This window comes from Fukomys damarensis, unplaced genomic scaffold (genome assembly GCF_012274545.1).
Source record: "Fukomys damarensis isolate Sample0158 unplaced genomic scaffold, DMR_v1.0_HiC HiC_scaffold_21, whole genome shotgun sequence".
In the NCBI taxonomy this organism is placed as follows: domain Eukaryota; kingdom Metazoa; phylum Chordata; class Mammalia; order Rodentia; family Bathyergidae; genus Fukomys; species Fukomys damarensis.
Window position 1 is genome coordinate 31126552 of NW_022900933.1, and position 13542 is coordinate 31140093.

Consider the following 13542-nt stretch of genomic DNA (forward strand, 5'->3'; position numbering starts at 1 on the left):
ACAAATTAAGAACTGTGATGTAGAACAAAAATTACACATGGTAAAACAGGTACCAGCACAACGTTAGGTTATATTACATCAAAAAATGTTTTAATGGTCCCAAATATATATATTCAACAACTAAGCATACACTCAGGGGAGAAAAAAAAAAATCAAAAACAAAAAAAAATTATGACACAAATGACCACATCTAGAATTCCACTCAATCTTTAATCAAGCAGGGACAAATCCCCACTTAAAAAAAAAAAATCTGCAGTTCGAAGGGCAAAGGGAACAGATTAAAAAAGAGGAAACTTTATATTTGCCCCTCCCCCATAGAGGTTTTCCAAATCTGCTGTCGCTTGACTAAAATGTTCAGAATGTACGATTTTAAAGGCAGGTCTCTTTATACAAAGAAACTGCTGGCATTCTTAACTAGTGAAGAACAGAATGGGCAGAAAGGCCCATTCTTCTGAGTCTCAAACATGGTCCAAGAAAGCATGTTCTGATTGTAGCAACTGACCAGTCAGTCAATCCAGAGTTCCACTTACAAAATCCCTGCCCTGTTGGCTTTTTGTTTCCATTTCCTTCCCTGAGAAAAGGGCAATGTGTGGTCCAGGCTGGAGAGCTCAAAGGCTTACGTCCTTCCCCTAAACGCATGGTGTCCCCTCTTCCTGCTCCGCTGAATTGGCACTTGAGCAGAAGCCAAGTATGCGAGGCTGAGTGCACCAGTCCTTCGTGAGAGACCACTGCGCTCTGTGGTGGATTTTGTAGGGGGGAGGGTGGAGAACCAGTTTTGTCAACAGGTACTGATGATAGGCAGTTGCCATTATGATGACTCAAATTTTGCTTTCTTTGACAATGGTGGTGTCTCTTCTTTGTCTTCATCCTCATCATCATCTTCATCATCATCAGGATAATCTACCAGACCCACGAGGCCTCCCTGTTCAGAAAGGAGAATTAAAGAACCAAAAACAAAACACTACATTTAAAAATGCCTGTTTTAAGGCTGGAGAATAGCTTCTACCTGAACCTATTTCTAAGGTAGTGGGTTTGTGTGCAACTGAAATTATTTTTTTATGTATTTCCTAGATTTTTCCTAATAAACTTTTTTTTTTGGTTTTTTGAGACAGGGTTCTTACTATGTAGTTGAGACTGACCTGGAACTCACTATGCAGCCCAGGCTGGTCTCGAACTTACAGCGATCCTCCTGCCTCAGCCTCCCGAGTGCTGGGATTACAGTCACGTGCCACCACGCCTGGCTCATAATAAACATTTTTAATAGTAAGGGAAATCTTTAAATCACCTAAAGTTAAAATAAAAAGTATAGCTTATTATACTAGCAAATTATCCAAGAGACAGAAACATAACTGGATTAAAAATGTTGTAAGACACGCTAATTTATTTTAAAATGTAAAATCTAAAATGCTATCAGAATACAAACTACCAAAGATACTACCCTGAATGAATGAAGACAGATGAGCTTTGGAAAGTCATCTGTCCCGTTTTTCCCTCATGATTTCATCCAGGCTTCCTTTCAGCCCTGCTCCTTTTCAAGAACTCACCAAGCCTGTTATTTGGGTGGTGTGGTGACTGCTCCCTGCTCAGCACTTGCTCAGCATGCCTGCCTCTAACTAACTTCGAGGAAAAGAGTCCAGGATGGGCATTTTATTTCTGATTTAGATCAAAGATTCCCAAATGCCAGTCTGTTAACTGCTAGACTAATAATGAGATGTCTTTTCTAACTTTTTAGTACTCAAATTTTGTTCCTTTCTTAAAGAAAATGTTAGCGATAGTAGATAGTTGTCAGCCAGGGCTACATAGCAAGACCCCGTCTCAAAAGAAAAAAAAAAAAAATTTATTCATTTAGATTTTGCAACCAGTCCTAAGGAACTTTCACTGGTGTTTGGGATAACTTATCTACTTATTCACAAATGTTCAACTGGTTTCAGAATAGGTAACCAAAGGAGTCTCAGTTATAAGTTATTGCTGAGAAAGCTTAGGATACAGCAGGAAAGAGTGGGAGTTCCGAGTCAGAATGTACCTTTGTGGTAATAGCTGCCGTCTGAGATGTGCTCTTAGGGACGGATCCAGGAGAACCTGGGGACCCGGGGGAGCCAGGGGACCCCGGAGAACCAGGCAGGTTTGCTGCAGGTGACTGACTGGTGAGGTTAGTCTTTGTTCCACTGGACAAGGAAAGCTTGAAACTTGGACTCTGCCGTCCAGAAAGATTTGTTTTCAAAAGCACCTCCTTTTCCTCACTTTCTTTCACTAAAAATGAGAATATAGTCAATAGTTGTCACTCATACTCATTCTTTATTAAAATCTCTAAATGAGGCAACACGAAAACATAATTAACCAGCTTAGTCCTCTGCTGAGGAGTGTTTAGTTTGATTTATTTACAAAGCCTAAGAAAGCACTAGATGCCATTATCCACTGAATTTTACAAAGGAGAAGGAAACAAACATCACGCTTAGAACCCTAACCTCCCTGAAATACATTCTCTTTGTTCACCCAACTCAAGAAAGCTTAGTTTACACCTTCACAGCATAGCGAGGAATTTAGCCACACCCTATAATGCAACAGCCTTCAGTAGACCAAAGACACTCATAATTTTGTCAAAAAATAAAGAAAAATTCATTTTCTCAACCTACATTTCTTCCTTTCCATGAATTTACTTATTGGATCCATAATATCATCATCATTTTTAGTTTTGTCAGATGGAGATACTACAGGTTCCCCATCTTCCATGTCATCCTCATCTGTGTTAAACCACATCTCTTCTTCATCTTCTAGTGTTCTGGCATCTCGTCGATATCTATGATTCCTTAAAATGGAACGCATGCTGTAGAAAAAGAAAAGAAAGTAAATATACTCATTTTTGTTAAAGACAGTCTTTAAGTTGATCTCTAAAAGTAGATACAGTCTTAACAGTTCAATGGGATAAACAGATATATACATGTAGAAGCTGATGAAAAACAGCCTTTCCAAACATGTAATTAAAAAGCACCCACCAGGGCTTGGGATTTAGCTCAGTGGTTCTGCCGCCTGCCTCACAACTGCAAGGTCCCGAATTTGATTCCCGGTACCACAAAACAAAACAAAATAAAATACCCACCACATCTGGTATTTACTAGTAGAACTAAACTTCATATCATAATTGTACTGTTACAAATCACTCACTAAACTTGTTTAATATTAGTAATTAGTAAGCCAGGGGTGATGGTGCACACCTGTAACCAAAGGCTCTAGGAGGTTGAGAAAATTTGAGCCCAGACTGGTAAAGTTAGTAAGACACTGTCTCAAAATGAAAAACTAAGAAGAGGGCTGGGGATGTAGCTTAGTGCAAAGGCCCCAAGTTCAATCCCCAGGATTGGGAAACAAACAAAAAAAGGAATTAAAAGGTAACAGTTTACAGATTTAAAAATATACTACAAATATGAACATGAAAGTGTCTCAAAAAAAGGAATTAAAAGGTAACAGTTTACAGATTTAAAAATATACTACAAATATGAACATGAGCATTTAGAAAAATTATGAGATTTTAAAGACTAAGCTGTAATTCAAAGCAAGTACTGTAATATGACTTAATCCCGAAAACCTGGAGCCCCAGTGCCACCTAAGTGTGCACTTGTGGCTGCAGATCATGCCAGCATCCATCTTTACCTTCAAGAAAACACTACAGCTCCTGCCTACTACCTGCTGATTTCCCTTTTCCTTGCCAAATCAAAGACCAAATAAACAAAGAGCCTCCACCATGCAACGTGCTACGGAATGAGGGACAGGTTCACATATACAGCAATTTACCTGTCAAGTTTGGGGTTATCTTGCCTTTCTCTTTGTTGTTCGAATCTCAGTTTCAATCCCTTAAATGTCTGTACATAATCTACATCTTCCAGTGCTTTCCAATAGTTTTCAATTACGTGAGCAGTTAATGATTTAATATCTTCCTATAGAAAAGAATTATCAATGAAATGAGATATGAAAATATTCATTTTAGCAAGATCAAGATTTTAGTGTAGTAAATTCATAAAAATTCACCAAAAATAGTTTAACATAGGCTACTTCAATAATTTCTTAATTTTTGGTATACCTTAGAAATTCCCATTGGTCTTTTCAAAGTAAATGCCTAGGTCTCATCTTAGGTGATCTGATTCCCTAAATCTGGGCATGTGTTATTGTTGTTGGTATTATTATTAATATTTGGTGCTGAGGATCAACCCTAGGACCCATCATATGCTAAGCAAGTGCTCTACCACTGAGCTACACCTCAGACCAGGGCATGTATATTTTACAAATATGCCACAGAAAAGTCTGTGGATAGGTAGTGGTGATGACTGCACAACAACATGAAGGTATTTAATGTCACTGGATTATACATTTAAACATGTTCAAAATGGCAAATTTTATATTATGTATATTTTACCACAACTAAAACAGGTCAATGGCAGAGATAATTTTGTCCACTTAGCATTCCCAGTTCAGTGTATTAAAGAATCAAAGTTTATTATGTTATTTTTGTTTTTGCGGTGCCTGGGATCGAGCTCAGGATGTTGTGCTTGCAAGGCAGGCAAGGTACCACTGAGCTAAATCCCTGGCCCAATCAAAGTTTATTAGGAAACTGTTCTTTAGAAATATGAAAGACAAGAAAAATGTTTATCTGTCAACTGTAATTTTATTTTCTTAAAATTATTACTGTGGCAGTGTTAAGTCAGCCTTCAAACTATATTATAAAGACTGTTAGCAGATAATCTCTCACAAACTTTGATAACACTGGTTTTCTTTTAAAATATTCTCTTCAAATACTATACTCTCAAACCAGTAGTACATACTCAGTTTTTCTCAATTAAGACCAAAATTCTAATTAAAAAATACAGAACCTACCACTCTAATAAATTCAAACATTTCTATTATGGCAGAGTTCATCAGATTGTAGCGGGATCCATTGTTGAGAAACGCTTTGACTACAGGTTCAAACAAAAAACTTTTCATTATGTAGCGGTTATAAAACTCATCTTTTAATCCAATAATCTTTCTCTTAAAACGAAGGGCACCTGAAACACAGAGGCATTGTTGTTTGAAAACATATACCACACTTCCTTATTTCAGACTTACCAAAACAACAACACTTGGTTAACAAATATCAGTAATTCTTCATACACAGTGATATGTTAGGACTTCCAGAAATGTGAACCTAAAGATAAGGATTCTAAAAAAAGTGTTACCACAAAGTGTATTCTGAAAGTAGTGTATGTCATCATAGAACACAAGTCTTAGAAAGCCAGAACAATTCTGGAAATAAACCACTTACTAATATCCAAGAAGTTAATTTATATCTCAAGAGCAAAGACGAATTAACCTATCATCCTCATCCTACTTAAGATGAAAAAATTCTGAAATTGTCCTGTCTTACACATTTTTCAAGCAACAGAAAAACCAGTGTTTATTAGGGCAATCCACTGTATAATAACCTCCAGTAATTTTGGACGCTCTTTTGTTTTGGATCATAGCTGATGGACTTACATTGGCTTATTTATGGATGTGGTTATAGAAAGGATTTAAACCCACAAAAATCTCCATGACCCAAAATTTGCCTTCCCATATTTTAGAAATAAATTTAGAGGATGTGGTTTAAAATATAGTCCTCTTATGCTTATTGCAGCGAGTATGCTTTTTAATTTTTTCCTAATTTTCCTATTTATAATTAGGCTTTAACTTACAGATTAAAAGGTGTATTTGCATCTTGAGGTATGGGGAGTCCCATAGGTCACCATTCGTCAAGATCCAAATATACTCACACAACTAGATTTAACAAAGCCCTATTTACCTACGTGGAATTATCAGTAAGTTAATGCCCCAGTTATTGTAAACAGTTCAAAAAAGCATACTCACTTCATGCAGTCACATCGTCTTCGGTTGGCAAGATTAAATATTGTGTTTGTATTATGGTTTCTTTGGAGATCATGGAAGTGGCTCGTTAAACTGCCAATTTGTTATTAATCAAGTCCTTCATGAGCAGGTAGCCAGGCAACCATGCTGACACGGTTTCTGGGTGGGAAGGCAGAGGAGTAAAGCAGCTCAATTTTTCTTTAGTTGGCAGAAAAGAGGTCCACAAGTGAATGCCCAATTAGGTACAGTTGATTATAAACTGCCTTAACAATCCAACTTATTTAAGAGTGTATCTTTCTAAAGAAACACTCTGGGCAGGGAGTTTCAAAAGAAGTTTATAGAATAAAAACTGCATTTTGTTTTTTAGGTTACTGATTTTTTTTTTTTTTTAACATAAGCATGGTGAAGACATTTTAAACAATAAGAGGCATCTTTCTGAATGAAGTCAAAAGCCTAACAAGGGTTTATTTTCTAAAACAGTGATTTCAGTGTTTTCTTTTTCAATGTTAACTGACAAAAAGAAATTTAGTAAGACAGTTCTACTTTTTAGAATAAAAATACTTATATTTCATGCTAGTAGGCCAAATTTTAAGCTCTTGGTAATTAAGGCAAGAGCTGGTGTTTTAAGAACTGGTAATCCAACTTCGCAGGCTTTGTGGAGACTTGTGTCCTACCAAACACACACTCACCAACCCCCTGGTCTGCATGCGAGTCCTAGGCAAGTGAAAAAGAAACTCCCTTCCTGGAATTCACTAAAACGAGGCCGCGAAGACGCACACCTACATCCTCAAACACTCCTAGACAGACTGCTGATATAGACAGAATAGAAAGTCATATTCAAAATTTAGCAGAGTTCCATGAAGTCAAGTAATTCAAAGATCAGAGAAAGCTTTTGGGATAGGCCAAATGGGTGTAATCTCAGCACTTCCAATGGAAAGGCATTTTGCTTCCACTCACATCACTAACCTTCATTGTGAACTCTCCAAGAATCTCTTGTGCTCAATTTCAATAAGTTCTTTTAAAAAAATAAACTTATCTTACACAACAGGACACTGCACATAGTCAATTACCTCATATGTAAACTAACGACAGATGAATGAAAGCCTCTACCACAAAGCTTTTCAAAATTTCATTCCTTTTACAGATTTTCATATTTCTAACACCACCACTATTACCAACACTGACAACAAAATAAAAGAATCAGACAACATAAAAAGAAGTTTAACAGACTACTATGTAAGATCCAAGAATCTTGAAAAGGCCAAGGGAAGAGACTGATCGAACCAGTATCTTATAAAGACTGAGTTTAGAGAGGATTGCTTGTCTTATTTGCGTAATTGCTTTGTTGTCTTTATTGATAACGTATACTAATTAAGAAGCAACAAAAAGTTTTCAATTTCTGTACATTTAATTGCTAATTGTTTTATGTACTTATATGCATCTAAACTTATTTATAATACTCGCCTTTAAAAAATGCTATGCCTAGTATTTTTTCAATGTACACTTTTCTCAGAATTTACATTTTCCCAAATTTATACTCAGTTCTTAAAAATCCTTTATAGCTGGGCATGGTGGCGCACGCCTGTAATCCCAGCACTTGGAAGGCTGAGGCAGGAGGATCACTGTAAATTCGAGACCAACTACACAGTGAATTCTAGTTCAGTCTCAACTACATAGTGAGACCCTGTCTCAACCCAAAAACTTTATAATCCCAGCACTCAGGAGGCTGAGGCAGGAGGATTGCTGCGAGCTCAAGGCCAGCCTGAGTTACATACTGAATTCAGGGCCAGACTGAACTACAAAGTGAGACCCTATCTCAAAAAACTAAAAAAGAAAAGAACTTTTTCCCAATGACTGGTATCTTCTCTCAAATCTGGGAAGAAAGGAACCCATCTAAGAAAGATGGTTCATGATACCACCTGACTGTTTGTCAAATATCAACAGCAATAAAATAAAGCTACAGTTTTGGGCCAGGGATTTAGTTCAGTGATTCTGCCTCCTGCTTTGCAAACACAAGGTCCCGAGTTCAATACGCGGGACCAAAAACAAAAACAAAAACCAAAAAACTAAGGTTTGGCTAGCAGAGTGCCTAACAATACAAAGTTTCATTTATTTGCAATAAATCTCTTCATAGTTTTTACTGGATTATGACAAAGTTTCTTTATAGTAATACAAGAAAAATAACAAGATGAAAATAAAGAAAAGACCTCCCTTTCCGCTACATGTCCTGCCATTCTCCCACCAGACTCCATGTCCTACCTCTACATAGAGCAAACTGACAAAGCACACTTGTACATAGTGTCTTAACTGTGTATTCAACCAAAAAAAATGGCAATCTCCTGTGATCATTATTACCAAGTCAGATCCAAATTACCACTACTGCGGAATTCTTTAACTTAGATTTTCACTGTGCTTTCAAGTGTACCTTAATATATAGTAACTGTTGTATTTTGATTTTTATATTAACTCTCTCATCCCAATAAGCTAATTCCCTTTATAGCCAAACCCAGGAATTAAGCTCAGGAATTTTCTTCATCTTAATTTTCTTAGTATCATATATCTTAATCAAATCTAAGATGCCACTGATTGTACAAAATTTTTTTCTAAAAAAACAAAGTTAAAAGAGCTACCAATTATGTTATACCAGTAACTGTAAGACTCACCCTGATTTCAGAGATAATGTATAAAAATGCAATTCTTAGAATCAATGAAATATAGCAGTAGTGTTTAACTTACTTATTGAAACAGAATTAAGATTACTTATTTATTCAGTTTTTCAGTGCCATTTGCCTCAAACTCCCTTTCCCACACTCAAACAAAACTCTGTATACGCTGATACTAAAGAACAATTATGAGTTACGAACTCTTGGCTGGGGATTTAGCTCAGCAGTTCTGCTACCTGCTTCATAAGCACAAGGTCCTGAGTTCTATTCCCAGTACCAAAAAACAAAGAAACAAACAAACCACACACACACACAAAAGTTAAAACTCTAACTTGGTCTTAGAGCTTTCCTTTCATGGTAAACGTATTAGGAAAATGAGTATGATTTTATTTTATGTTTGGTTTTTTGAGAGACAGAGTCCCTCTATTTTGTTCAGGCTGGCCTTGAACTCAAGGCAAGCCCCGCTACCTCAGCCTCAGCCTCCTACCTCAGCTGGAATTATAGGCATGTGCCATCACACCCAGCATGAGCAGAATTTTAAAAGTTCTTCTTCTCTATGTGCTGAGCTTAAAGATACAAAATATGGTAAGCCAGAACTAAAATAATGAACTTATTCTTAGCAGTGCTTAGTCTAAATTAATGCTGCAAGTGCTACCTACTACTAGCTGAAAATGATTCTAAAGCAACATTAAAGACCCTGGATATTCAGCAGAACGTAAATTAACTGAATATCTACAGGATGGAAAGAAGAAAATATGCTCTGACTACATGTATTTTCAGTACACATTGCAGTTCACAGACCCGCCTGGAAAGTTTAAGTCAAGAAACATGGCAAACATCACTGTTAGAAAGTTAAATTTTTACGGAAACTTTTAACTGATTCCTTAAAGAAACAACAAAGTACCCCAACTTACCTTTGAAAGCAGAAAGGCAAAAAAGATAGTTACCAACAGATATTTCTTACAGAACTTCCAGGACACCCCTAACCTGGGTGGGTCTGTCAACTTACCAACAAGGACAGTTTAAACATGGAAACTCATTACCTAAGAACTCTAGCTGCTGCATGACTAAGAATACTCTGGGTTAACCTATTTTCAATTCAGAAATATGTTGGACTCTAAAACACTACAGTTTAAAGAACAATGTATTAAGTCCACTAAAACAAAACAGAACAAAAAACCCTTACTTATACCTAATAATCTTGTTTTAAAAGACTTTCTCTAGGGTTGGGAATGTAGCTCAGTGGTAGAGTGTATGCTTATTTTGCTGAAGGTCCTGAGTTCAACCCCCAGCACCACCCCAGCTCCCACAGAAAAGACTGTCTTGCTCAAGAATCTGAAAACTTTTCAGTATGAGCCACATGTGATCTCTGTAGCAGTGTGTGTGTGTGTGTGTGTGTGTGTGTGTAAAGGATGTCCAGGCTGACCTCGAACTCGCAGCAATCCTCTATATATTGCTTTTTTGGAGGAACTACTTTTTAAAAACATAAACCATTTTAGTTTGAAGGTTGTATAAAAATAGCCCATGGGCCGAGACAAATGACAAAGCTGTCATTTGCCCCCGGGCTCTAATATAACAGGTCTCTAATATAATTTCTGGATACTCTAAGCTCTTTGCTGTATATGAATGAGAGAGGGAAATCAGCTGCTCAAGGTGGCAAAAACTATACAATAAGTGTGCAAAATATCAGGCCCCCTTTCTCGACCTATAAACTAGTTTTAATTTTTTTCTCAGGTAATAAGATCTAAAAATACAAAAACTAATAAATAATTACATCAGGAACAACACTTACACAATGCCAAGAAAGCATGCTTTGAGGCCATGAGAACCAGCACTCTTCGGAGGATATCCTTGTTGATAATGTAGTTCTTTATGTGGTAGGTATGGTGCTCCACACAAAACGTTAACAGTTCCAACACAAGTGCCAATAACTGTGCAGTCTGAAAATCATCTAAAATGAAATGTAGTTATACACAAGTCAACATAGGTACACATACTGGAGGGTCTCCCAGACATCACCTCATGTCTGGTTCAATTACACTTTTCCTTGTTACCATGATTTCAGTGTGTTCTGTGCTCCCTTACTACATGTAAGAAGTCCACACTGAATTGCTAATTACCAATTTCACTTTATTATTTATTGGCCAGCAGGCTGCGCAAAGTATTATATTCACTACTTTCGTTGGGGCAATGTTCTGAGAATTGAACCTAGGATCTCACACATGCCAGAAAAAAGTTCTCCTAATGAGCTCAGTGGTACCATGCCTGCCTCGCAAGAGCAAGGTCCTGAGTTCAATCCTCAGTACCAGGAAAAAACAAAAACCAAGCAAACAAAAACCCCAAGAGTGTCAGCTCTAGTCCTTTTTAGAAATTTTATTTTATTTTATGACAGGGTCTTGTTAGGTTGACCAGGATGGCCTCAAATTTAAAATCCTCCTGCCTCGGCCTCCCAAGTAGCTTGGTCTGTCTTTCTTTTCTTCCTTCCTTCCTTTTCTGTTACCTTGCACTTGAGAGGCAGGCAGTAGAACCACTAAGCAAAATTCCCCGTCCTGTGCTGGCTTTTTTTCATTCCTCCTATTCTGCCCACTCAGATTATAGCACAAGGCCTTCCACACAAGTTCTTAATAAACACTGGATGAACCAAATGTGAGAGCTTGGAAAGAGGCCCCAAATTTCACGCAACATGAATAAAATACATAGAAAAAAAAAATACTCCATTTCAAACACTTAATCCTACAGTCACAAAAATAGTAAAAGTAAAAAAAAAGGTATGGCTGGGCAAAGGTTCTGATTTGGTTCCCAGTACCAAAAAATCCTAAACAAACACAAAGAAAATGTAACATCTATTTTCTGTAAGTGGTATAAGTTGTGTGTTAAATTTGTACCATGTTGAGAATTCATCTGGCAAAATATATTCCTAGGGTTTCAATAAGAAATATCCCAACAAAGACCATAAAACTACTACTATAAACACCCACACACAAAAGGCCTTAAGGAATAAAATATAAAAATAACACTGAGCATAACCTTAGCTCTGTGTACACATCTGCAGCACAAGCAACTTGCTTCTATTTCACCCAAGCTGATGCACACTAAACAAAAATCTCTCTCTTTGTGACACAGACTACACACTTTTTCAGTATTGGGGATCAAACCCAGGGATGCACCCATGCTAGGCAAATGCTCTATCGCTGAGCTACAACCTCAGCCCCTAAACACAAATATTATTTAAAAAGTTGTTTAAAGATGGTTACCTAATACCAACTTTGATTCCATAATTCAATAGAAAACCTCACTACCAATTGTCTTACCTTTACTAGGCTTGTCTTCTGTAGTATTTGCTAGTAAGGGAGCAGTAAGAACATGCATACAGTGCTTGTAGAAGAAACCCAGAAATTCAGTCTTTTCTGTTTTCTAAAAAATCAAAAATACTTTTGTGAACTTTTAACTGCACTGGTTCCTACCAGCAATAAATAATACACTAGCTATGAAAAGGAGGAAAAATGCCATGGCTTACATTGGCAGTGGCTAACATGTTCTCTGGGTCAACCAAAGTTCGAAGCAGGCCCATAAGTTGGACTGCCCCTCCGAGTTCAGGATCTGTATCACAAATCATGTGTTCTATAATGAGGTTGATGAGTAAAATATCCTGGTGAGAAAAATACACATAATAAGGACCACTTATTATAAGCAAGAACAGGAAAAGCACACACTAAGGTACATACTCTAGTATTACAGCTAGGTCTATCTGTCATATTAACTGCACATAAAATTCAATGACTGACTCAATTCTTTGTTAGGATATATAGCAGTATTTACTTTCCTGTGTTAGCTTTTTCTATTATCTTTAAATTCCTCTGACAAAAGCAAAAAAAAAAAAAAAAAAGTTCATTTTGGTGCTTTTAGATCTTTACATTTCTCTAATAAGTCAATCTACCTTTTATAATCTACCTCTTATATTTACACTCACAGCATTAATGGAAATATTAGCTACAATTTATAACACTGTTCTACTTTCACTAGATTTATTTTTATGATTTCTTCTATTTTTGGTGACACCTGTTCTCAATTCATAGAAATGTTTAAAAAGTTTCCTTTTAAAATAAACTTAGGAAAATAGGTGACATCCTATGCCTAAAATTAAGGGAAATGAAAATATGGTATTTATAGAGTACACAGAAAAACAAAGGATTAAACAGATTACACAGCTGGGTTTTTTTTTTTTTTTTGGTACTAGGGATTGAACTCAGGACCTTGTGCCTAACAAGGCAGGCAGCGGAACCACTAAGCTAAATCCCCGGCCCCATATAAATTACAAATGTCAAAGAAAATGGACTGCTGGTTTTCCTGAGGCCCTATTATTATTGATGTTCCTAGCCCACAGAGTAGAGACCAACGGGGAATTCAGTGAGAAAATTCTCTATTCTTGTGTATATAAGCAACGGTAAGGTGGATGGATAGAGAAAATGCAGATGGTATAATGGAAATGATGATCAACAGTAGAAATAAAAAGGCCTATATACAGGAGTAAAGTAAATATAAAGTATAGCATACGTTAACCTAGTAGGTTACAGGAGAACAAGTATAGCTCTTAAATATTCTGGTTCTCGGGCTGGGGATTTAGCTCAGTGGCACCATGCCTGCCTCACAAGCTCAAGGTCCTGAGTTTGATCCCTGGTACCAAAACAAAACAAAAACAAACAAACAAAAAACAAAAAACAAAAAACAACAACAACAAAAAAACCACATCTGGTTCTCAAAATAGAGTATTTCATTAAAAAAAAAAAAGTGTTATTAACATATAACACTTCAAACTGTGTACCTGTCCTGGCACTACATTTTAAAAAATAAATCTTAAACATAGATGTTACTATTCCTTCTGACATTACAACACATTATTAGGATTTTCTGAAATAGTTTTTAAAAAAGGCTATTTTCTCATTTTCTAAGAAATATGATGGGCTAGAATTCTGTACAGATGTTTTTCCTAAGGGCTATCTTCTTTCTCCCT

The 13542-nt window shown here is 36.6% G+C and overlaps 1 protein-coding gene across 2 annotated transcripts in view; it reads right to left on the bottom strand.

Moving 5' to 3' along the window:
• Positions 1-384: 384 nt before the first annotated feature.
• Ppp4r3a (protein phosphatase 4 regulatory subunit 3A) overlaps positions 385-13542 on the bottom strand; it is a 35312-nt gene continuing 22154 nt past the window's right edge. For both annotated transcript variants that reach the window (XM_010616310.2, XM_010616309.2), the window contains exons 8-15: positions 12049-12180; positions 11843-11945; positions 10324-10482; positions 4864-5033; positions 3787-3929; positions 2634-2824; positions 2024-2250; positions 385-922 (exon numbers count right to left, since the gene is read on the bottom strand). In XM_010616310.2, the coding sequence (XP_010614612.1) occupies positions 809-922; positions 2024-2250; positions 2634-2824; positions 3787-3929; positions 4864-5033; positions 10324-10482; positions 11843-11945; positions 12049-12180 (1239 nt within the window). In that variant the 3' untranslated portion in view covers positions 385-808. The remainder of the gene's footprint in view (positions 923-2023; positions 2251-2633; positions 2825-3786; positions 3930-4863; positions 5034-10323; positions 10483-11842; positions 11946-12048; positions 12181-13542) is intronic.